Below are 27334 nucleotides of genomic sequence, written 5' to 3' on the forward strand. Positions count from 1 at the left end.
ATCTAGACGAAAGAGTGTTCTAGGCAAAAGAAAAAGTATAAAAGCCCTGGAATAGGACTTTGCTTGGGTATTTGAGGAAGAAAGAACAAGGACGCCATAGTGGCTGGAGTGTGGAGTAAGAAAGGAAGAGAGTGCTAGCAGGTGAAGTCAAGCCATAATATATTTTAAAGATTACTGCATATCAGAAACTTGAATTTCTTACATCAGATTTCATTACATGGAAGTACCATAATTTAATCCATATTCTGAAGATGGATATTTAGTTAATTTTCAGTTTTGTGCTATTAAAAATGGTACAGAATACAGCTATGTTTACTTATATACTTTGTATATATATTTAAATTCATCTGTAGGTTTAATCTGTAGGTTTAATCTGTAGGATTTGAAATTAAATTGACCTTAAAACAATGAAATACCACCACACACCTATTAGAATGGCTAAAATCCAAAACACCAAATGCTGATAAGGTTATGGAGCAAACTCTCAGTGTTGGTGGGAATGCAAAATGGTACAGCCACTTTGGAAGGTAGTTTGGTAGTTTTATTAAAAAATAAACATATTTTTACCATAGGATCCAACCATCCTTGATAATTATCAAGATAACATGAAAACATATGTCCACACAGTCACCTGCACACAAATATTTATAGCAGTTTGATTCATAATTGTCCAGACTTAAAAGATGTTCTTTAGTATGTGACTAGATTCAAAAACTGTAGTATACACAGAGTATTGTTCAGCAATATGAAGAAATGAGCTATTAGACCATGAAAATATGGAGGGGCCCCAAATGCATATTGCTAAGTGAAAGAAGCCAGTTTGAAACTGCTGTATATGATTTTAACTATATGACATTCTGGACGAGGGAAAACTAAGGGGACTATAAAAAGGTCACTAGTTATGGGGGGTGGGCAGGCAAGTAGGAGGGGTGACTAGGTGGGGAGCATAGAGGGTTTTTAGAGCAGTGAAACTATTCTTTATGATACTTTAATGGGGTATACATGTCGTACATTTGTCAGAAACCCATAGAGTAGCCCTGTCTAGTTTGGCTTAGCAGTTAGAGCATCAGCCCGCAGACCAGAGAGTCCCGGGTTCGGTTCTGGGTAAGGGCACATACCTCAATGCAGGATGTCCCTGGCCCCAGTTGGGGTCATGTGGGTGGCAACCACTCAATGTGTCTTTCTCACATCGATGTTTCTCTCTCTGTCTCTTCCTCCCCCTCTCCCTCCCACTCTATCTGAATATAAATGCAAAAATGTTCTCGGGTGAGGATAAAAAACAAAACAAAAACCCATAGAATGCACAACATAATGAGTGATTTTTAATATAAACTATGGATTTTGTTAATAACCCTGTATCAGTACTGCTTATCATTTGTGTGTACCGTACTGATTAATGCAAGATGTTAATATTTGGGGAAACTGGTGGGGGTGGGGGGTATGGACAGAGAATATATTAGAACTCTTTGTACTTGCCACTAAATTTTTCTCTAAACCTAAGTCTGCTTTTTAAAAAGTTAAAGTGTAGCCCTGACCTGTTTTGCTCAGAGGTTAGAGCATCAGCCCATGGACCAAAGAGTCACAGGTTTGATTCAGGTCAAGGGCATGTACACCATGGTTGCAGTTCAATCCCTGGCCCTGGTTGGGGTCATGCGAGAGGCAACCAGTCGATGTGTCACTCTCACATTGATGTTTTTCTCTCTCTCTCTCTCCCACCTTCCCTCCCTCCCTCCCATACTATCTAAAAATCCCTAGAAAAATATCCTCGGGTGAGGATTAAAAAAAAAGTATATTTTTTTCCTGGCCCGTGTGGCTTTGTTGGTTGGGTGTCCTTCTGTACACCAGAAAGTTGCTGGTTCAATTCCCAGTCATGACACAACATACCTAGGTTGTAGGCTCAATCCCTGATAGGGGACATGCAGGAGGCAGCTGATCTATATTTTACTCACAACCTTATTTCTCTGTCTCCCTTGCCTTCCTCTCTCTCTCAAAATCAATAAAAAATATTTTTAAAAATTATCATATTTTTTTCCATTATTGAATTACCTGTTAGAGTGATAAAATATGTAACTTTTAAAGACTATTTTTACTTTAAACTTTAACTTTGTTTATACTAGTAATCTAAACTAATGTAAGCATTTGATGTCCTTATAATTCATGAGGGCACTAATATAGTCCATAGTGATATTTATAAAATAGTAGTTTTGTTATATCTAATGACTTATCTTATTGGTTGCTTTCTAGAATTTTCAGATTGGAATTCTGCTAAGAGAATTTTTTTCACTTAAAGGCAACTTGTCTTCATTCAAAAAAATATTAAACATTTCATAATCCTTTAACTCTCAGATTTCTCAGGATGGCCTCAGTAATAAATTTTGTTATTTAAATTGAGTTTAAAATGTAATTAAATTTTTTTGGGGGGGCAGCATATTTACGGTTTTGCTATGCCAACAAATATCAGAGGAGATACAGTGAACTAAGGACTTATTATAGAATATATTCATGAGGAGCAATGTCACATGTTTGCAATTATGATTTAGAACCTGGTGTTCAACATTTGGAAAAAAATATATCACTGCTTCTGTGTTCAGATTTTCCTCTTAGTTTATGTTTATTATAGATTTGGGTCTAAATCTGAGGGCTTAAAGGTGTATTTCTGCTAGTGAACACACATGTATACATGTTGTGAATTGTATTTAATCACAAATTAGGGGAAATGTGTTTTACATTTTGTAAGTGAGAAAAGGCCAGAGTTGCCTTCCTCCTGTTTGTTTCATATGTTTGTTTGCTTTTAGAGATCCCTCATATTTGCTGCTCATAGATCTCTTTTTCTTTTTTATTGATTTTATGATAGAGGAAGGGAGAGAGAGAGAGAGAAATATCGATGTGAGAGAGAAACATTGATCGGCTGCCTCCTGCACACCTCATGGACCCAGCAACCCAGGCATGTGTCTTGATCAGGAATCAAAATGGGACCTCTCAGCTCATGGGCCAATGCTCAATCCACTGAGCCACACCAGCATGAATTTCTTATGTTGTCTGGGAACTCTGGAGTAAAGGTTACAGTTTTTTATATAGTATGGTCCAAATTGAATTTATGTGGAGTACATCTATTTTTTTTTAAGAGGGGTGAAGTGAAGATAAGAATCCTTTAAAAAGTGGCATGCTTATAGTTTTGAAATTTTGTTTTATATTTTGATGTTATATTTTTAATACTGTTCTTTCATCTGTATATAAAAGCATACTGTGGATTTAAGATCACTGATGCATGTGATTTAGGAATGTCTCCAGCAATAGAAATGTTAGTGGCTTAACAGAGATCCTCTGACCTAAGCTTTAGATTACTACATCTCAAAAATTCCAGTAATTAATTTATTCTAATTTTCTGTAGTGGGGGTTGCATGGCTGTGAGATCTGTAGTATAGCAACAAAGCGAGTAGTCAGTTTTTGAAGAATTCATTCCAGATTATAACACTGACTTACACCACTGCAGTTATGGAAGCAATTTTAAGGGAAATGTCTAATCTCTTCAAGTTGGTGGTAGAAATGAAGGAACAGAAAGAACTATCTAACCCAAGGGGAAAAATAGAAGAACATTTACTATTTATTTGTGTAGTTGAAAATTTAATTCAATTTAGTTTTAAAAGAAATATCTCTAAAAGTCACATCTGATTATAACTGTAGGTGGTAGGTGTTAATAAGAAGCACTTTAAGTTTTCCCTGGGTGTATCTTTGCTGTAACACATTTTACTGAGTGATTATCTTGAAATCAACAGAACTTTTATTTCAAATTGGGTTATAAAATTGTTGGGCACTTTAAGAAAAACAAGAAGCTAGCAGGAAAATATGAGTAGAGCCAGATTCTAACATTTTGTATATGTGTTCTATTTTTAAAATACACCTATTTTTAATAGGTTACCTCACAAGCCATACACTGAAGACAGATGTTGCCATTGTCTTAATGTATGTCTACTTTCCATGTTTTGCTGCACATAAATTTATGTAAAAACTGCTGTTAAGGAGTTCTTTATTTTGCCAACATAAATAATTTTGCAGATCTATAATTATCCTTTTCCAGTTATAAACTCTGACATACCTTTAGTTTTTTGTTAGTACTTTTTCTGGTTTTCCCCTCTATATGCTCACAATTGAACTTTGGTTTTTGAAATGATTATGTTGGGCTGTTTAAATATAGATACTCATCCAGCAAAGATTTATTAAGCTCATACGTGCTGGGCTATAGGGATATAAAGATAAGAGGATATAGTTTTTGCATTTGAAAAGTTGGGAGGCTGACATAGAAAACATACAGTCCACTAAAAATAGATTGTAAGCTTTATAAAAGCAGGAATTCTTGTTTGCTTTGTTCATTGCTGTATTGCTAATAAGTTACTTATGTGGAAGAGAAAAAATTCACGGAAGAGATTCCATTTTGAGTGTGAAGGAGTCTCTCAGGAAGAGAAGATCACCAAGTATATTATGAACTCACAAAGCCATGCTATGTGGAAGAGCATGAAATTTTCAGGGAGTATAAAATGGTAACTAAGATGGGAAAACAGTTGGAAATGATGAATCAGTGGTTATTGCAGCCAGGTCGCAAAGATGTTGTGTGACAGGCATCAAGGAACCAAATGTTTCTTATAATGAGTAAAACCCAAGATTCTAAGTTGATGTTAACATTTAAATATATATATATATATATATATATATATATATATATATATATACACACACACACACACACACACACACACCTATCTATATATTTTTTACCAATGTTGCTATTACATTGTATATTATACAATATTGTTTAATTCCTCTATGCATACACAATACACATAACTATTAAAAAATGCTTAAACAAATAGTTAAGTTAAAAAATGTTTGGGAAGTATAAACTTGATTATTAATTTAGTTTTAAGTGTATTAAAATTTGTCTTTAGTTTTGTGAACTTGTGACTCTCATTTTAAGACATAACCAAATGCAATTTAAAAAAGTAATTCAGTTTTTACCTTTAGAAACTTATTCTAAGTTTTTATATACTATACTTAAGATTTTGAATAAGCACAAACTTGTTTATTTTTCTCAGTAAATTGATTCTTCATGCTGATCGCAAATTCTATTTTCTGTAAATGTTTCTATTTAAATTTTAAAAATTGTATTAACTTTCATATAAATAAGAGATACTGATTTGATTAAGTATTCTCTTACTAGGAGCAAATACTGACCATAAAATTTAATCCTTTAGATTATGAATTACATAAAATTTTCTTTAAAAGACCTGTGAGTGATCTTGACACTTGATTAGGGAAGAGTATGAGAGTAGGAATTGTTTTTCTTGGAATTCAGCTTTATTAAGAAGAATGGCTCAGAATTGCCTCAGATGACTCAAATGCCCAAATGTGGTACCAAAATTTTACTTGAGCTAATAATATTGAATTCTTCTCAGTGTTTCCATTCAATGAACTTATCAACCTTTGGTTTTGAGAACATAAGGCTCATTAAAGTGTCTGCTGTTTTTTTAATGCTATACCATTGTAACTGCTAATAATAAAAGGCATTTTCCTGCTTTACACCAAAATATTTACATTCGAAATGTCATGTATTCTCTGATTTCTTTTCTTACAGCTTGCCAGTATTTGCCGTGCTGAAATGTTTTAATTTAAAATTTCCTTCCTTTGTATCTTTTAGTTTTCTCTGTTGCTGCTTTTTCTGTGACACAAGCCTTTCATTATAGTCACTCTTCTTTTTTCCTTTCCCACTTCTTTCTTTTCCTTTTTTTAAAGCCATGAGAAGCCGATCCATTGGTGAATGTGCTCTGCCATCGGCCTATATACGCAGTGCTAAAAGTGCTCCTGTTCTGATCCATACTTCCAAACCCTTCTTGCCTGATATTGTTCTCACTCCCCTTTCTGATGAGCTTTCAGGTAGTGCCACCTCTGCTAATTTCTGCACCACCTTTTTCACTTTTTAATCCTTCTGCTTTCAAATTTTGCTTAATCAAATAAACTCTTCAAAGTTAATTTCTTTGGGGGAGGTGTGGGAAATTGGGAAAGTGGTTGAGAAATCAACATTTTGAGTTATTTGAACTCTAATGCTATCTTTGCAGTTCATTCTGGAAGTGCTAAGTTTAGTGCTGTGCCAATGTCCAATGGTTTTGGTTGTAAATGACCAATTTTTTTTGTTTCTGTTTGATTTTTTTCTTCTCAGATGGGTAAAAAGATGTAATAGTGTTTATTTATGTCATTATAACATTTCAAAAAGATGATTTGGAAGATAACAGTCAGAGCCTTGACTTTTAATTTTTCGTTGTTTTCACTAATATTGTGCTAAATCTTGAATAATGCATTCTCTATCATTTATAATAATGAAAGTAAGCAAGAGGAGTTAATACTCAAGAAAAGTACATAATCTAAAATTATTTTATAATAAATCTTTGTATTTATATTAGCTTACGTTAGTATGTAGAATTCTAAGAACTCACTCATTTTTAAACCAAATAAAGAAACCATCTGGGAAGCCTCAATTTCTAAGGAGCCTCAAAACCTGTTTAGCTTTTCAATTCTGCCTTAGGTTCTTGATCCCATCCCCAGTATTGGTATGGTTTCTTTAATAAGGTTTAATTAATATTATAATAAACTCTTTATATCCTGGATTCAGTATGATAAGTTTTGAGAATTGTACACACCTCTATTAATTATCACCACAAACAAAGTATAGAAAGTTTCCATTATCCCCCAAATTCCACAGTGACACTTTCATTCAGTCCCCCTCCCACATACTGGCTTGCATGCGCGCGCGCGCGCGCACACACACACCCCCCACTTTTTAATTTGTATCACCATAGATTAGTTTTTTCTTTTTTAAAAAAGTTTTTGAATGAATAAAATCATATAGTATCTTGTCTTTTAGAAAGAAGCAAACCTGTGTTGAATGTACTTACTATGCAAAATGTGCTAGCTCAAAGAAAGTTACTTGTACATTCTTGGGTACTTTTCCTTTCTCTCTTCTTAGGACTATGTTGCCATTTATGGTGAGGTTGCTGATGGTTAGTGCGTTTTCTTTTTCTTTTCTTTTTTAATAATCTATCTCCTTTCCAGTTCCTAATGGATTGTAGGCTTATGTGAAGGAAGGTGCCTTTTTATTAATAATGCTATTTTGGGTGAAGTCCCTTCCACCATCCTCAATACCATTAAGATTAGAGATTTCTCTCAAATTAGGAATTAAATACATGTAAACACAGACACTCTTGTGTTTGCTATTCTTTGGAAATACTGTAAATCAAAAAACTTAGTATTGGCTTTTTTGTTTTATTATTTTTTTGTATTGGTTTTTTAAACAAAAGAGAACATAAAATATTCAGTTATCAGATATTATATGTTTGGTTTTTCTAGTTCACGATACTTTGGGAAAGTTATTTCACCATATTCTATATGATATTTTTGATAGATATTCAATATTATTTTTGAACCCAAAATATAATTAATTAAAAATAATGAATTATTAATGAATTTTATGATAAAATTAGTAGTTGATTGTGCAGTTTTATTCATGACAATAATAAAACAGAAAATTTGACCTTAGATCTAAATCTGAATGGTTAATAAGTATTTGAGGATGGGTGAATATATTTCACAACAGTAAAATTAGGCTACCTGAATAATTTAATCTAGTAGTGCAAAAGGTAGTAAGATTGGAAATATATAAATGGGATAATTTGAATTTTAATAATATGGATAAAAACCTATTTTTGTTACATTTGCTGGTTAGCTACAAATAAGGAATTAAGTTATTTTGTTTTTTTTCAATGCTCCATGGAAGCACTATGCCTTCCTATATATATAGCACTGATTTTGTTTACTTATCAGGTTATAATCTAGTTATATAAATTGGTAAATAAAACAATATTTCTGTTCTTAATAATTAAATTAGATATAGATAAAAGAAGCTTCCAATTTGTTGTAAACTTCTCTTAGATATGTAATTTTGCTTCAAGCTTTTTAAAAAATATACTTAAAGCATTTAATGAAAGCCATTCTTGACACGTTTAGAAAAATAAAATGAGGTTTGACCATTATTTCTTAAATATTTGCTTGGATTAAATATTCTACTATCTTAAAACTGTCAGGAAGATTTATTTTTCTCAGAGTCTTAATGCCTTTACAAGACTTATTGTCTACAATTTAATAATTTTGGCAACATGCACATTAAGTGCTAAAATATTATTAAAATGTTCACATGAATATGAGGTTGTTGCCTTTAAAATATTCTAAAGTAGTTTCTTAACCAGGATAAATTCCTGTTTCAGAATTCTTGTTTTGCTGTCAGTGCATAATTCAGAAAGATTACCTTTTTATAATTTGATGGGGGAGGAGTCTTCATAAAAAATGTTTGAAAGGAATTTTCTAAATGGCAGCTTTATTTGTTATTTTAATTTCCTCCCTTTAAAGGATCAGATAATAATGAGACACTAATCACTAAATCAAAACAAACTTTATATCTGATAATGAAAATAATGTTAATTTTAGGAAATATGGATTATATGGGAAAGTATAGTAAAAATATATATAATCCTCCAAACCAATGTCTCTTTATTGATAACTTGAAAAACAATTGCCTTCAAATTTTGTGTGTGTGTATATGTATAAAGTATGGAAAAAGATGAATGGATTAGAAAGTACAAATTGGTTCTTAGACTGATGAACCTCAAAGGGAAGTGGGGAGGTAGGGTCGGAAGAACAAATCAAAGAACTATGCATAACCAGTAGACACAGACAATAGTGTGGGGAAAGCAGGAGGGGGGTGGGATTGGGGAGGAGGAGGTCAAGCAGGGGCAAAAAAGAGGGACATTTGTACTACATTCAACAATAAAGATAAGTTTAAAAAAAAAGAAGAAGCCTAATTAGACTTTATTTGAGTAAAAATTATTTTTCTCTTTAAACTTAAAAGAGGCAAAGGAACAAAACGTACAAGGAAAAACTCCTGAGAACTGATTTGTGAATGAGTTTATTGCTAAACTGATGAGTAAATTGAAAACCTTTTCTAGGAGATTTTAATAGGTGTATAAAGGGTTAAAGATAATAGAGTACATCAGTATGGCCCCCAGAAGTCCTGTTAAAAAAAAATTGTTTAATTCAGTATTTCTCAGACTTAATCATGGAGAACTTTTCCAGATACACATTAAAATCCTATAACACTAAGGTTTCAGAGGGAACAAATTTGGAACATATTGGACTAATCTCATAATTTTAAATATTAGCTTTATGAAAATTGGATAGTATTATTCTAAAATAAGCTTACACAGTAGAAATCTGAATTACTGGATTTTTATTGCCCCTGTGGTTCTTAGAGGCAAATTGAGTTTGCTTAGAATTTGCTTCTTCAGGTGTTAGGTGTATTTGGTGGCAGGTGGGGGAGAGGGAAAGGAAAAAAGGAGTTGTATGAACAGATTTTTAAAAAATAGTGCTAAATTTAAAGGAAAATCAGTCTTAGATCCTCAGCCAAACTATTTTGCTTGAGTTTTTGTCCAAGATTTGAATAAATTTTACTTTAGAATAGTTTTAAGTACAGAGTAAGTTAATAAGGAAAGCAAACTACGTAAAGAAAAAAAAATGTTTTTCCACAGTTTTATCTCTCTCATGTGAGCAGGCTTAACTGAACTCATAATAAAGTAAATAACTGGACCCATAATCTAAGATAAGGAGTTAAGATGTCTCTAATGACTTCACCAACAAACAAACAAAAAACAATGAAACTACTCATAGACAATCACTCTGGCTTCTGGTTAGAAGTAAAATTTTGTGATACTCTTGCATTCTTATGGGGGTAAAAGTAAACTCCTTTTAATTCCCTTCTTTTTTTTCTTTTCTTTTTTTTAACATATGAGGATATTTTAAATGGACCACCGGTTTTCAAAATACTCTATTTTTGTCTAGTCCTTTTTTCTCCTCTTTTCTTCTTTTCCTCCAAGTATTCTTGGTTAGATGTTCATTCTACTTATTATTGTTGTGAGTGTGATGCTATGTGTTTGTTACATCTTTATTTAGACTAAACTAGTTGAATAACTAAATATCCTTTAAAGAGTGTTCTTAAGCTCTGGGGACTAGATCAAGGGCATTGGCTGTCAGTGACATTACTTCTTAACATCAAACTCATCTGATAATGAAAAGTATTCATTTTCTAGGCTCCTGCCTAAGGTTTTGATACTATAGGCTGGAGGTTGCACAAGCATCTGATAGTATTTTGTAAAGCTCTACAAGTTAAACTGTTAATTGGACTAGCGCATTCTCCCTGTTTTTCTCTGATACTAGATTCTATTTCTACACATTTGATAGCCCCGCCTAACACTCCTTAGTTTTCCTGATAGATTAGAGAGAAGTCAGAATTCTATCTTCATAATTGTTCTTATGTAAATTAGCTTTTACTGTAAAAAATAATACTTTAGTGAAAGAAGGGATGTAAAAGAACATAGCATTTTGGACAACTGACTTTGTTTATACTTTTGCAACTATTATTATTTTCTAGTCAATTACTGTGGGTTTCTTACCCTAAAATTACATTTGCAGACCTACTTTCTTTCAATTAGTTTTCAAAACTGCTAATTTGTTTGCCATATTTGTTCCTATTACCTCAGAGTCTAGTCTGTCTAGGCCATGTTACATAGACTGCTTCATTATTTGAATTGAGCTCTGTAGAGCAAAATATTTTGATCTTTTTACTTCTGTTTTCTGAGTATTAGGAGAAAGAAGATAATATCTCTCAAACCCCATCCTGTTCCTAAATTCTGCCCAATCAGGAAGAGAATTTTCCATTTCTACTCAAACAAGTAGGCCCTTCTTTATACAATCAAGAACTTCTTTCTTCTTATCATCAATATGTGATAGTAATCTTACAGCTTTTCTGCCTATAACCTGCTGGTTCAGGTATAATTCTAAGAATTTTTTTGCTGAAGTAGTATGTGTTAATTTTTTTTTTAAGTACATCTCAAGAAAAATCTGAAGGTAACTTAAACATGGCATTATATATAACATATCTATAAATAAATTAAACAATATAATTTTCTGATTATAAAAGATGATCATTGGTCATTTGTCTATTTCAGAATTTAAGAGCCAGGGAAAAATATATTAGAAGCATAAAAGAGTAAAAGGTAGTTTAGTGGTTTACATTTTACTGGTCTGAAATTAAAATTAATTAAGCTTGGGTTGTTGCTTTTTAGTCATTTCATATGCTTTCAATGACATAGGTACTGCTTTGAATTACCTACAAACTGAACATCTAGTCTTAAAAAGATGGAGCGTTTTTACTGGCCTCTGTTAGTAAAATTGGAAACACAGATGCTCTTGTAGTTAGTCCTTACCTTGAAGGTACATTGCCATTGTTGCCCAAATAAACAAAAATTACATAAAGGGCACTGTCACTTCCTTTAGACAATTCCAGAAAAAATCTTTGGGCTTCAAAGTGGCATCAATTTCAAGATGTTAATATAAATGATTTTATGAATTCAGTAGCTGCAAAAATATGTTATTACTGATAGCTATTATGATTGACCACTAATAGAATTTAACTTTGGTAAAAGAGATTTTGGCACTTGATTTTGTACCTTGTTTTAGAAATTATTAAAATTTTCTAGTGCTATGTAAGTATTATAACTAACTTAAGAGATTTTTTTCCCCGAGAAACTAACTTGATATTTTACTGATTAGCGACTACTAATTTTTAATACAAAAGACATGCTTTCCTTCTACCATTGTTTATTAAGCTCCTACTATGTGATGAGTTATTTTAAGCAATGGTGGTGGTGGGGGGGTGATATTATGATGTTAATACAAAACAAATTCTAGTGTAAGGAATTATTTTTGCACACATTAGAAGCCAATATTATACTTTAATTTACAGCTTATCTTTTGAAATAGCAAGTTTTCTTTGAAGCAGAATATTCAGAAAAAACTACTATTTTATTTAGAAAACTTTAATGCTAAACATTATTAAGGAAATCCAGAGATACAACTGACATTTCCAGTACTTTGTAGATTCTATAAGGAAGTAGTTTTTCAATGCTCAAAAGTATTTCTTCGTTTGTTAGAAAACTTTTTTCTTGTTTTGCTCATTCAGTGCTTACTAACTTTAGGTTAAACTGATTTAATATAGAGGCTTATTTTTTAAGGTAAAATGTAAGCAGCACAACACAATTCTTATGAAGGCCATTTTTGTTTTGACCTGATGCCAACGTCGTTTTCAGCAATCCAATTCAAACTGTCAGTTGTTTTCTTCTGTATAATTTACAAATTTTGTATTTGACTAAGTTTTGATTTCTAAGATTTATATCTTTATGGAGATAACACACTGTGCTGCTTTAATAATTTTTTTTTTACCAACTTAAAAAATTAATGAATTATTTCAAAATATATAAATAGTATTGGAGAGATTAAGAACATGCACTATTTTTGCCTTCTAATCCCAACTGTCCACTTTCTAACTGTGTATCCTGATACAATTCACTTAAATAGTTTTTTCATGTATAAAATGGGTATAATAACACCTATTTCACAGAGTTGTTATGAGGATTAAACGAGTTAATATATGTAAGATTCTTAGAACAGTGCCTAGCATGTAGAAAAGACAATATATGGTGTAGCTTATTTGGTCTCTTTCTCCTTAGCAAAGTTCGGTTATCTTTATTTAAATATAAGACTCATTAGGGTCAATCATGCAAGTGCTGACATTAGTTTTCTGTCAGCATTTTTTTTTCTTTGATTTTATGTGATCAGTATTGTCATATGTTCATGTAAGAACCATATTTAAGGCTTAAAACTTTCAGAAAGTTTTTTGTTTAAATTTAAATTCTTTCTCTGGCTGGTGTGGCTCAGTCGGTTGGGCATTGACCCATAAGGTTGCTAGTTCGATTCCTGGTCAGGGCACATGCCTGGGTTTTGGGCTTGATGCCCAGGTTTGAGGCTCAAGGTGTGCAAGAAGGAGTCGATCAGTTTTTTGGTTTTTTTTTCACACATCGATGTTTCTCTCTCCCTCTCCCTACCTATTTCTCTGAAAAATTAATAAATATTTAAAATTAAAAAAATTGTTTAACACTGCATTATTGATAGAAAATTATTGATTTAAAAAAAAAATTCTCTCATTCTTAAACTTGCTAAAAGTTTTAGATGTTCATATGTGGTAACAAAAGTTTAGGAAAAAACCTAGGCTAAAATAAATGGTTAAATTTTCTAATATGCAAGGTGAAGCCTGAGTTTGGGAAGAAATTCCTAAAAACAGAACTTGACAATAATATTTGCTGGCTTCTTTAGAATAAAAAAATTATGAAATATCAGTAAAAGAAACTAAAAATTAAAACTACTTTGTTCCTAAAGTTAATTTATTTGCTAGTCTCATAGCATTAGATTTTAATAAGGCTTATGACCTTGATTTTGAATTTGGAGCTGATAAAATAAAACTTCATCTACAAAATTCTTTAGAATTTTTATAGAAAAGTAACAATATTTGTCAAAAACTTTAATGAGTCCTATTAAAATATTTTGTGAAAATAATATTTTGTGCATGTTGAATATAATCTCTGTCCTCTATGCAGAGGTTCTTATGATCAAATATGAGAAATGCAACAAACCAAATTACTTAATGTTCATCAAGATGCACAAATATGCATTAGTTATCTGCTGCAATAATATATAATAAGTATATATACATAAATGTGAAGATTCATAGATGTTTTACTTCTCATTTAGATGAATTTCTTATTGGCGAGCATAAAGAAGAAAGCCAACATTATTTTTTTACAAGTATTATATTCTCAACTTAATGATAAAAGAAAGTTAGCTGATATTTGACCTACCTAAGAGGTCTGTATGTGTATCTTCAGGAATATAGTGGAATCTTGGCATAATGCAAATTTCTCTTGATCCGAATTTGGTATAAAGCGGCTCCTTTTGGATCTCATACAAAGAGGATGATATGAATGAAATAGTAGCAAGATGAGCCTCTTTTCATCCATAGTGTAAATCCTGAAAATACTATGAATTGCTATTCCTGTTTTATTAAATGAGGAAACTGGTCTCAGAGTCTAAAGTAAAAAAAACCTATGTTCCAGACCTAGCACCATCAATAAATTACTTTGTGATTTTGGGCAAGATCTGTCTTACTCTGCATCTAAATCTTCTCATTGATTGTTCAGGCATAGTTCAGTTATAAGTAAAGGTTATAGTACTTATAACTTTTGTGTTACAAGCCTAATGAGGAGCAACATCTGACTTTTTGACTTTGTTCTTTTTTCATTTATTTTACTGGCTTCTGAAAAAAAAAAAAACTGTTTTCAGTTATTTCTAGGTAACGCAAAGGTCTTGGTGGATTAAAAGACTTTCTAATTTGTCTATAGCTGTACAATTAAATAGTATTTCATTTTGTAATTTCTGATTTCATAAATACTTTTGAGGATTCACCATATACTTAACACTTCAGGCGGCCAAAACAGTGTAATCACACGGAACACTAAGCTTGCTTCTCAAACTCGATGGTTATAAATTTGAGAAAGTGGCTTCACCTCTTCGGGGCTCAATTTTCTCAGTAACAAAGTAGACAATCTGTAATGTCTACTTTTATTCTAAAACCTTTGAATTTTAAAAAGAGATGTAGTTTTTAAGACTTGATGGTTGTTTGATGGAAAGGGCCAGTGATAAGGCAGACGTTTCTTCCTAGTGAATTAAATGGTGTTTCAATCAGAATTGACAAAGTACAACTTTTTAAAACTATGTGTTGATTTTATTTGGTAGGGATGAGTAGAGGTTAATGCTATAATGAAATAAAGTAAAACACCTCATAGAACAGATAAATAGTTACCTGACAAGAGAAATTTAGGAGGAAGATAGAGATTTTTATTTGTAATATGTGATCAAACAGGCAAGATTTGAAGAAAAGAGGACACCTCTTGTCTGATAAGGAAGGAAGCAGGAATTTGAGACCCTATAAGATTTTGCAGTGGTATATTTAGATCATCTTTCTATATGTTAAGATCTAGTTTTTCTGCTTGGACCTTAAATAAGTAGGAAAAATGGAACATCATTTTGAATTGCTTGATTTATTGGCACAGCTCTATCTTTAACTGCACTTCCAAATGTTTCATCACCTCACTGTCTCTTTCCATGCATGTTAACATTTTAAAATGTATTCTGGTAGTTTTCTAATTCATTGACACTCCATGCTGTATTGGCTTGTGCCCATCATTATTTAAAAATAGATTTGTATTTTTAATAGATTTTCTTATATTGAACTTATAAAAAAATTCTCAGAATTTTTTATTTTTTAAGCATATGATTAGGGTATGGTTGAAAGTAATACTTATTTTTCATATTCATATCATTCTACTCTACGTAATTTTTCTTTTTTACAGATATTGATGATTCTCAAATACTTCCCCGCCCAACTAGAGTCAGACATTTTTCACAAAGTGAAGACACTGGCAATGAAGTTTTTGGTGCTTTGAATGAGGAACAGCCATTGCCTCGAAGTAGCAGCACTTCTGACATCTTGGAACCATTCACTGTTGAACGAGCCAAAGGTGCAGTTCCTGTCATTGACAGTTCATCCCGTCATGCGCCAAGCTTGCAGAGCTCCACAGAGGCTTCTTCAATAACTAGATCCACTGAAAGCCACATCACTGATACTCATAGTAGAGAGTCTTCTCTGGAAGTTGGTGATAGCATATATGACCATCTTTGTCACTTAATAGATCCAGTAGAACTCACAGATTCAGCTTTTGAACAAATCCAGTACATTGACCTTGAAGGAGATGACGATCTTCTTTCCTCCTTGAAAGAATATTTTAAGGAAAACCAGGAAAATCACAGTAAAAATGAGTTAGGTAAAGATGCAGCTCAGGAAATGGTTATCGTAGTAAATAGGGATGAAAGGTCATCCTTGGATAAATTAGAATACTTAGACCAGGAAAATAAATTAGAAAATATCTCTTTTGTTGGGACTCCTGAAAACATACAGCTTCAAAAAGAACAAAACTCATCTGTCTTCATGAGTAATATTGCATCTAACCAATTAGATAGTTTTATGAGAACAAAAACTTCTGAAAAATCTAAGCAACTAAACAGTGATAAACAGTCATTGGAACCTAGTTCAGGTAGCCCTTGTGATAAAGAAAAGAGGAAGTACTTGTATAGACAAGCAGCCACAGAATTGGATGCCTGTGTAGATATAACACTAGTTGAAAAGGTTATGGATATGCAAATTAATGAAAAAAAAACTGTCCCTCATGTTATGCATGCCAAGAAAACCACACTAAAAGCACCTGTTAACCGTAGAATGCCTCATGTTACAAACACTAGCAAACTTTCTCCAACCAAAAGGAGCTTGTCTGAAACAGTAACTCATAGAGCCAAAATCATGAAAATTGCTACTAAAAAACGAAATAGTGTTCATGTTACTTTTAGACCATCTACTGAGTCAGTTCAGTTTTACAATCCTCTGGAAAACAAAGAGGCTCCATGGAAGATGAGACTCCGGAAGCTCAGTGGCTTTAGTGGTAGTAGTAGTGGTGGTAGTAGTAGTAGTAGTAATAGTAATAGTAATACCAATACCAGCAATCCCAACACCAGCTCAAATAGCGTAACAGAGCTAGTAAAACCTGGTGTGTACAGACCTCTAGATACAATTAGTACAGCATCAGTAAGTAGTAAAACAATTAAGGAATCTACAGAGATTCCCACCATATTACAAAAGGAAGGAATCACAAGTAATCAGTCAGGTAGTCGAAGTTCTCTTAGATCATCAAGTCATGAGGCAGGACTACCGCAGGGCTCCCTGGGTGGCGTTTATAAAACTGTTGTACATGCTCTTTCAAAGCCGAAGGCAAATGTTTCCCCACAGAGGCAGAACAGAATGCCACCAGAGGCTCCACTGAGGGATCTGTACAGTCATGTAATGGGCTATTTTGGAAGGAAAGCTGCAGGTGAGCACTAACAATGTGCAGAGCGCAAAAGGAGAAAGACAGCGCCAGTTTGGCTTTAATGCAACTGAAGCAAGCTATAAGCAATCAAAAAGCTTTGGGATGGTCACTGCTTTCTCTCTGTTTGGTTATGCATGCGCCTTTTCCCAGCTGTATTTTTCCCAGCATAAAATGTTTATTTAAATTACTAATTTCCCTTATAAGGCATTTAGTTAAACCTCTTTGCTGCTGAACAAGATAGGAAAGAGGAAGATACAGGAAAAATTTAATGACCTTTCAAAGACTTTCTAAATCAAATATTTTTCTGAGTGTGTACTACATGAGCCTTGAAATGAAGTTTTCTGAGGAGTTGTAATACTTTCACCCCCGCCCCCCTATAATTTATACTTAAAAGGGCACTAGCTATATTATTGAGTTTATTTTTACTGCTGATTTATTTGGTTTTATCTTTTTTTCATGGTAGAACATTACTTTGACATTATGTATCATAATGGAAACCAAGGTCCTACAATCAGCACCAACATTTTTAGTTAACTCTAATTGAAGAAGAAATTATTTCTTAAACCTCAAAGTGGATTTAATTAAATTTTTAAGCAATTTCCAAACAAGCTATAGGCTTTTTAGTTTTGCATTCATTTGTATAGAATGCAAGTTATGTCCCTGAAACATTTATTGTTACTTTCTCTTTTCTGAGGTTTTAGATGTGCATAAAGGTTTCACAATAGCCAGTCATGATTTAAATATGGAACCTCTATGGACAGATTACAAAAAGCAAGATTATGATAACTTTTATCTTGATTCAAATTTAAAGTAACTTTACAGATATAGAAAATTAACTTTCAGCAGTAAGGTAGGTTTTGATTTTATTTGTTTAACATGGTTTTGTTAGCATGATTAACAGAACGCTGTATAATGAATGCATCTTGCATTGAGCCATTAATGCCACTTGAGGGCAGTATTTGACAGCTTAGCAAAGCCTGGCCATTAATATAAAGATAATGGTATTTCACAATGAGCTCCTGTTAAGTGTACTTTCTTAACCTGAAATGCTTATAATTAGGAATATAAACAGTGCTGATTTTCTTTTAATTGCAGAGAAATCAACTTTTTAACAGCATAATAGTGAAATAAATATCTTATTTTCTGTAAATTAATTTCCCAAGTTTAATACTTTCTTGGTAATGTAAATCAGAATGTAGTCATTAAAAAAATCAAGATAACAAAAAAAGTCAAGATAACTATTTTGGGTTTTTCTTTTTACAGAAAAATTTTTGTGAAAATCTCTTATTAAAGCAATAAAGTTAGATTTTGTAGTGAAAAGAAACGATGTCAAAACCATAGAATTTTTATTTATAAATAACTATACTTAAATGCATTTATATCCCACTGAGATTTTCATAGATTTAATGGATATATTTCTTGCAAATATTCTTTTGGGGAAAATAGAATTATAAATTAAGACTAAATAGAAGCATAGAGGCAGAAAGAAAGATAAATATACCAGTTTCTTTATAGGCAATATTAACCTAACTTCAACTAGTGCTTATCTATAAGCTTTCTTGCTGTTTAAGGTTATACTGAAGATTGACTAACATCTGCTTAGTTAAATAAAGTAAATATCAATTTACTAATTCTTAAAATTAAATCTAAAAGGAGAGAAATTACTTATAAATGCATGTTTGGCAAATAATTGATATGGCATAGGCATTTTTTTTGGGTTGCTCTTGTTTGTTTCAAATTTAGAAAATGCATTTAAGTCTTTCATCACTATATGTAGTTATTTATTTATTTTTAGTCAATAAAGAGGACATGAGCCCAAAACTGCCTCCTCTTAATAGTGATATTGGCAGCAGCAATGCTAATGTTCCTGATTTGATGGATGAATTTATAGCAGAACGGCTTCGAAGTGGTAATGCCTCAGTAAGTGTTATTTTATTCTATTTATTCGGTGTTAGAGAGGAGGGTAGAGAAATTAAAACATATATACTTATGTATATCTATATTATATAGATATATGAACATTTTTATTCAAAACGGCCTTCCCCCACCCTGCAAATTTAACCCTTTTTAATTAAAATTTTAAAATTATATCTTAATATGTTTTATTCAGGGACATAAAACAAATAGGCTTATAGTTTTGATCAGAGTAAAAGATTAGAAGACCTGTTTGCTCAGCTATTTATGTATAAACTACTGCCTCCCTAGTCTGTTTTTTCCATTGAGTGGGAAAAAGTGATAGAATCATTATAGAATGACATCATTATACAATGACATTCTTTCCTCCCTTCACATCTTTTCTTATTGTTTCCTTTTCCATTTGAATACTTTGCTCTTTCTACTCTCTTAACTTATATTACTTTATGGATCTTTATGAAGCTTAAGAGTATCAGGCCCAGTACCATCTGATAGTTGGGTCTTTGCTTTAGACAGACCAATAGTAGTTCAGGCTCCAGCTCCCAGCTCCATACAGTTAAGGTAGATTGTTCCATTAGTGAGTTTTCCTTCTCCTACTTTAGGCCCTAACTCTCAACGTTTATTGTGATAATTGTCTTGGAAATGAAAGATTTTAGATGTTTAATGAGAATTTAACGTTTTTAAGTGATAAATGTTTTCTTGAATTTTTAGACGATGACAAGAAGAGGAAGTAGTCCAGGCAGCCTCGAAATTCCCAAAGACCTCCCTGATATTCTAAACAAGCAGAACCAAATGCGCCCTGTTGATGACCCAGGTGTACCCTCAGAATGGACTTCTCCTGCCAGTGCAGGGAGCAGTGATCTTATCAGCTCAGATAGTCATTCAGATTCTTTCAGTGCTTTCCAATATGATGGCCGAAAATTTGACAGCAAGTATCTTTTTCTGTTTGAGCATTATCATTTTTTTGTTGATTGTTTTGAGACTGACTTGTAGATCACATGACCATCACCTTCCTCTCTAATGTTACTTAGATAAAGGGTTTCCTCATATTTTGATTTTATCTTTCAATGAAATTGCAAAGAAGTTTTAGGGAATGACTTTAAGTTGGGGCCACTTAATTTTGCCAAGTTAAAGACATTTTAAAAAGCAAAATATACTTCCTTTTCATAAAATGAATGCCATTTTAAGACCAAAAATGTAGAAAGGGGAAAAAAATTACGATGGACTTGATATTAGAATAAAGGACAGATACTCATGGGTATGAGTTGGCACTGTTTTATACACTCATATTTGGGAACCACTGTCTAGTTATGTTCAGTGATGATACATGTCTGGCTATCTTTCTTTTATCATTGTTGTTTTTAAATATTAGCTATGAGATTCTTTAAATTTTGTTTCTAATTATAAACATCAAAGTATTAACATTATTTATACCGTGTGAGTATAGATTAGGGGGAATTCTAATGTTTAATAATTTTGCTGAAGTAGCTGTTTCTCTTGTAAATATTTTTGCTTTGTGATTGGGACTTCTATATACTAGCATTTCTTTGTCCTATAGATTTTGGCTTTGGAGCTGATACTGGGATTGCATCCTCTGCTGATGTGGATTCAGGTTCTGGTCCTCATCAGAGTGCTGAAGAGCAAGAAGTGGCTAGTCTAACTACACTTCACATAGATTCTGAAACAAGCAGTCTTAATCAACAAGTTTTCTCTGCTGAAGTTGCAACGGTTACTGGTAAAGTTACTCAAGGGAATGTATTCCTTAAATGCATTTTTTCAAGCCACCAAAAATCTGTTTGGCATTCAATTTGATACATTTTAAGTATTACTTACAACTATTTAAGTATTATTTTTACACTCATCTTTATGTAATAATGGAGAAAAAAAGAGTTTCTTGACCTAGAATCCACATGCATAAGCTTCAGGGGACTCTATGAACTCCTAATATTGTATGCAAAATTTTATGTATGTTTGCAGCAAAGCATTTTCTGCAGCCATTTTTAAATTGATAACCAATAAAAAGAACTTCTGCACCCTAACTTTTTCATTGTCTTTTAGAATTAGCATAGGTTTTTATAGATTTCTTTGGCAAAGTATTATAGAAAATGTAAAGCATACTGCCTATTGGAAGGCCTATTTTTCTTTTTCTTTTTTAAAATGTTTTTATTGATCATTTAGAGAGAGGAAGAGAGAGAGATAGAAACATCGATGTGAGAAAAATACATCGATCAACTGCCTCCTGCATGCCCCCCACTGAGGATCGAGCCCACAACCTGAGCATGTGTCTTGATAGGAATTGAACTAGGACCTCTCAGTCCACAGGGACAATGCTCAATCCACTGAGCCACACTGGCCGATCAGAAGGCCTATTTTTCATATGTTTATACAATTAGTTATCCTTTTCAGCAACTTTTATCCTTTCAAATTTGGTATAAAAAAGTCACTCATAAAATGCAGGGGCACATTATTGCAGAGTTAGTGCAGTGACCACCAGGATCCTGAACAGCTAGTGACCCATAGTTCAGGAGTTCTACTGTATGAGCCAAATTCACTCTGGTTTTTACTGCAATTTGATGTCCTTTGGTGGGTGATTATCCTTCCAGTTTAAATATCATAGGGTGGTTTTTGCATCCTGGAATTTGCATGACTGGAGCAGGGATTTCTGCATGTCTGAATTAGGCACATTTTCTCAGAGAAATCAAACAGATGAAATTTGGCCAGTGGAATTCTTGATAGGTAGGAACGTATTCTTTGTTTTCACAGCCTGCCTTTTCCACATCTTCTCTATTAGACAATAAGTAAGAACTTTAGCCTGGCAGATTGCAGAAGTGGGGCTGAGTAGAGGACAGGAGCCAGTCGATGAGATCAGCAGCCCAATTATTATAGAATTTAAATTACTTAAAGAAAAATAACTGAGAAAATTCCAATTTTATAATAAACAATTTTTACTGTAGTTGTCCTTAAAAATAAATGTAGATGAAAAGATACTCAACATTACCAGTAATCAAGAAATGTAAATAAAAATCACAAGCTACTGCTACACACATATAACAGAACAGCTCATGTGAAAAACACTAACAATAACAAGTGTTGAAGAGGGTTGGAGCAACTGGAAGTATCATATATTACTAATGGGAATGCAAAATGGTAGAACCATACTACAAAAATATGGAATATCTTTCAAAATTAAACGTACATTTACCATATGACTATTCCTAAGTATTTACCCCTGACACTTGTATGAGAAAGTTCATGGAACATTATTCACAATAGCTAGAAATTGAAAACAACTCAAATGTCTATCAGTCAGTGAATGGGTAATCAAATTGTGATGTATCTATTCATTCATTGAATATTCATTGGAGTAGTAAATTAGATGTTAATAAAAAATTAAATGTTAATATATGCAAAACCACAACTCACTCTGAAAAACATGCTAAATGAGAAAAGTCAAGTACAAAGGCCTACACACCATACTTTATTATTCTATCTATAGGAAATTCTAGAAAAGACAAAGCTAGTGACAAAGCAGATCAGTAATGATTACTTGGGGTCAAGGAAGGGGCTCAACTGGAAATAGGCATAAGAAAGCTTTTGGTATATATTTTGATTGTGTTGAGTATAGGGCTATATACAGTTGCCATATTTATATTAAGTGTACACTTAAAATGGATGAATAAAAAATGTAGGGTTTTATGTTTTACTGTGACACACATTTTAATACTATTAAAACTCTAATAAATTTTTGGACAGTGTAGAGAGATTACTGAACCACAAAGAGTAGAATTTCAAAGTAGAAATAATGAAATGCCTGGGAAGTTTTTTCAGTAGTTTAGAGCTCCAATTCATAGTGTGTCTCTATCTTAATCTGGAGACCAGCTATTTTTTTGAAGAGAAGAGTTTCTTAAACATCTTGCTCCCAGTGAACTAGAAATGTTTCCCATACAAACCATATTCTAATTTTCTTTAAATTATTAATCAGACTATTGTGTCTTCAAAAGATTATAATCTGTAAAAGAAATATAACCCCACTTTTTCTTTCTTCTTTTTAGTTATCAAAAATAAAGTTTCACACAAAGTTCTAAGTAAAACTAGATATGTTTAGAGAACTTATTTTAGCTCTTTGCCTCACTATAATTTTTGGATAATTCAATTTCTGAGAATTTTTAATATTTATGTAAAGTATGTTTGCTATATATAGTGACTATTTCTAGGATTCTACTAAGTTTTATTCAGAATTCTGATGTTATTCAGAGCCATTATTAACAGTGCCAGGGGTATTTGTGTAAAAATCTAACACAGTTTTTGAATTGATTTTTTTAGAAGACATAAAATTCAGCAAAGAATACAATTTTATACACTCAATATACAAACAATTCAACAAAGTATCTTCTGAAGGTGAAGTTTGCATATGTTATCACACTGTTAACTTGAAGAATGCAGTCGTCCCTCACCTCTTCACGCTTCATACTTCGGGGCTTCACTCTATTGCGGTTTTTTCAAGTGCTATATATATAAATAAAGAATCCTACTTTGTGGAAATTAATTTATCACGGTAGAGTCTGGAACTGTTTAACCATGATAAACGAAGGCTGACTGTAGTTGTATTCTATCAAAGGATGTTAGTAGTCCTGAAATACCTTTTATTTTCCTATAATTTTTTTCAAAACTAAAGAAATCTTATATAGGTCATAAGAACAAAAATTAAGTAGCCTGCCCTGGCTGGTTTTCTCAGTGGTTAGAGCCTCAGCCCATGGACCAGTGAGTTGCAGGTTTGATTCTGGTCAAGGGCACACACTTCAGTTGCAGTTCATCCTCGGCCCTGGTAGGGTCATGCGGGAGGCAACCAGTTGATGTATCTCTCTCACATCGATGTTTCTCTCCCTCTTTTTCTCTCTCTCCCCCTCCCTCCCACTGTCTGATGATACATGGAGAAATATCCTCGGGTGAGGATCAAACATAAAAAATAGCCTGTTTTGGGGGCATGGCTAGCTCCTTAGCAGTACTTTATTTAAAAATTTAAATAATGTTTTAGCCCTGGCCAGGTGACTGTTAATTGGAGCATTGTGCCATACATCAAAAGGTTGTGGGTTTGATTCCTGGTCAGGACACAAACCTAAATTGTTGGTTTAATCCCTGGTCAGGGCACGTATGCATGACAGCCAATTAATGTTTCTCACATCCATATTTCTCTCGCTGTCTCTAAAAAAATCAATTAAAAAAAATATCCTCAGGTAAGGATTTTAAAAACTTTAAAAAATATTTTAATGTCATTTTGGATGTACATATTTATAACAAAGCAAAATTATTGAAGAGGAAAATACTTATGTCAGCCATTGTATAGACTGTAATCAATAAAATTAAAGGAAGTAATGATTTTTTAATAGCTAATCTTAATAAAATATTACTTAAAGTCTTCTTACAAATGAATCAGAATCGGATTTTTATAGATGAAGATAATATATGGAAATACTAAAAGACTGATTTTTTTTTTGTTACATAAGGTTTTTGATAAATATTAAGGAGATTGTTTCTATTATGCCTTCATCAATTTGTGTTTGTATTAAGGTATAGTGTCTACAAGTTTCTGTAGCTGTCCTTTAACATGATTTTGTTTCATATGAATTCACACCAAATTCCAAATGAAGGACAGGAAACTTACCTACTATGTATTATAATTGAACCTAGATGGAGTCATATGATTATCATTCAGTAAGGCATTCATATCTCCAAATGTACTTTTTGAGGCATTTACTGTGTTATATTTTAAAATTTTATAAGTAGTATGGAATGACATGTTTGTGGGAATAAAATAATACACATATATATTTAATGTATGTGCTTTTTGCTTTACTGTATGGAAAGAAGTAAGGGAGAGTTTTACGATTTTTGAGTACAGAATATTGGTGTTTCTCTGCTAGAAAGAAGCTTTTTTAATTGATATTTTTAGAGAAAAAGAAACATCAATTTGTTGTTCCACTTAGTTATACATTCATTGGTTGATTCTTTTTTTTAATTATTGATTTTAGAGAGAGGGTAAGTGGGCAGGAGAAAGAGATAGAAACATCGATGAGGGAGAACATTGATTGGCCACCTCCTGCATGCTCTTCACTGGGAATTCGTCCCACAACCTGGGCATGTGTCCTGACCAGGAATTGAAGTAGTGACCTCTTGGTGCATGGGTTGATGTTCATCCAGTGGGCCATGCTGGCCGGGCTCATTGGTTGATTCTTGTGTTCCCTGACAAGGGATTGAACCTACAACCTTGGCATATCAGGATGACGCTCTAACCCACTGAGCTACCTGGCAAGGGCCTCTGCTAGAAAGAAGCTTAAATATAAAATGAAAAGAACTAATATGTGTGTGTGTGTGTGTGTACATATTTTAAGTTTATTTTTTATTTTTTTTATTTATTTTTTATTTTTTTGTGTGAATCCTCAGATGATATTTTCCCATTGATTTTTATTTTTGTTTATTTCAATTAATTTTTATTACAGATATTTCTCCTTCCTTTGATTTTTAGAGTGGTAGGGAAGGAGGCCAGGAGAGAAAGAAACATCGATGTTAGAGAGAGACATTGATTGGTTGCCTCCTGTACAACCCCAACTGGGGCCAGAGATCAAACCTGCAACCCAGGAATATGCCCTAGATTGGGAATTGAACCCAAGACCCTTTGGTCTGCAGGCTGATGCTCTAACCATTGAGCCAAACCGGCCAGGGCAAAAAGACCTAATATTTTAACTACGTGCTTGGTACTAGCAGCACTCCACTACAACTACCACCAGTTAGTTATTCAATACAATATTAACTTATGCTATATGTAATTTAAAATAAGAACTCCTGCTATATGCCAGATACTGTACTAGGCACTGGCAATGCCATAGTATATAACATAGATACAATTTCTGTTCTTACAGAGTATATGTACTACTGAAGGATATTTAAGCTAAGCAGGCAGCCCTGGCTGGTTTGGCTCAGCATGGAGCGTCAGTCTGTGGACAAATGAGTTGTGGGTTTGATTCTGGTCAACGGCACGAACGTCAGTTGCAGTTCGTCTCCAGCCCTGGTCGGATGGTGTGGGAGGCAACCAGTCATTGTGGCTCTATCACATTGATGTTTCTCTCTCTACCTCTCTCTCTCCTTCCCACTCACTCTAATGATACATAGAAAAATATCCTTGAGTGAGGAATAAAAAAATAAATAAGCAGGCAGTTTCAAGTCATTGTAATAAGTGATGTAACAGAGATACAAGGACTTCTAGCAGAGAATCATTCACACTAGGCAGGTTAGGCTTCTTAGGAAGTAGTGTCCAGTGTGAATGAAGCAAAAGTATACCTTTTTTTGGTCAGGTTGGCAAAACTTTTTTTTTTTTTTTTTTTGGTGTGCCACAGAATTTTAGTAATTAGTTTATGTGTGCCATTAGATAAAAAAAAAGGTTGTAAAGTGCTGGTCTAGGGATCACTAATCTAGACTTTTCTTCTCCTTCCTTTACCTTTTAACCTTGCTTTATAATCTGCATACAGTTGTCTGAAGGGTAGTAGTAGAGCGATAAGAAAGTTGCAGAAAGACTGGAAAACCTCACTAAGAAGTTTGGGCTTACTCTGAGTCCATTAAAGAGCCATAAAAGGATTTTAAATGAGAAGTGACATGATTAGATTAGCTTTTAGAATTTTTTGCTGCCTTCTGGAGAATAAATTGGGAAGAACAGATAGGGGTTAGAGGGAGGCTAAAGTCTAGGACCACCAGGGACCACTGTAATTCAGGCTAGCAATAATTGGTGGCATATAGAGCCCAGTGAACAAATCTCTAATTGCCCCAAGGTCGATGTAAATGAAATAGAATAGTAGTAGGTGCCAGAGTTTCTGTAGCTGGACTAGGAATGAAAGTCTTGCTTTCACTGATGGCTTCTATTAATTGATATATCCAATTCTGATTGCATACTAGTTCCATGGAAGACATGAGGTGAGACTCCTAGATACAAAGTCTTGTATAATAATATGATTTTACCAATTTGGCTAATTTATAACCTTTCTAAAATCTTTTATGTTTTAAATTTCTGTTATAATGAGTCTTTAAGCATTACATCTTAGGTAGAGGGTATAGAATATCCTCTTGATGCTAATTTTATGAAATTATATCTACAGGTTCAGAAAGTGCTTCTCCAGTTCATTCAGCTCTGGGATCCAGGTCACAGACACCTTCTCCTTCCACATTGAATATAGATCATATGGAACAGAAAGATCTACAGCTTGACGAGAAGCTCCACCACTCTGTTCTTCAGACGCCAGATGACCTAGGCAATATTTGGAAATTAGATATTTGTCATTTTTCCTTTCAGGGCATTAGTATTAAGAGATCTTAATATGAGGCATCTTAAACTTGATTATGTACTATATACATATTATGTAATATTTTGTCATTGGACTTTTCTAAGTCTTTTGGAAATTTGTTATAAC

General features: G+C 33.0%; 1 protein-coding gene across 9 annotated transcripts in view; it reads left to right on the forward strand.

Annotated features, from left to right (window-relative positions):
- RALGAPA1 (Ral GTPase activating protein catalytic subunit alpha 1) overlaps positions 1–27334 on the forward strand; it is a 294638-nt gene that overhangs the window by 112505 nt on the left and 154799 nt on the right. For 3 of the 9 annotated variants that reach the window (XM_036275266.1, XM_036275274.1, XM_036275288.1), the window contains exons 17-22: positions 5788–5928; positions 15399–16967; positions 18760–18884; positions 19590–19806; positions 20437–20613; positions 27023–27175. In XM_036275266.1, the coding sequence (XP_036131159.1) occupies positions 5788–5928; positions 15399–16967; positions 18760–18884; positions 19590–19806; positions 20437–20613; positions 27023–27175 (2382 nt within the window). The remainder of the gene's footprint in view (positions 1–5787; positions 5929–15398; positions 16968–18759; positions 18885–19589; positions 19807–20436; positions 20614–27022; positions 27176–27334) is intronic. The other 6 variants (XM_036275307.1, XM_036275315.1, XM_036275333.1 and 3 more) reach the window with 3 other exon arrangements.

The sequence above is a fragment of the Molossus molossus genome, unplaced genomic scaffold (assembly GCF_014108415.1).
Source record: "Molossus molossus isolate mMolMol1 unplaced genomic scaffold, mMolMol1.p scaffold_m16_p_1, whole genome shotgun sequence".
Lineage (NCBI taxonomy): Eukaryota > Metazoa > Chordata > Mammalia > Chiroptera > Molossidae > Molossus > Molossus molossus.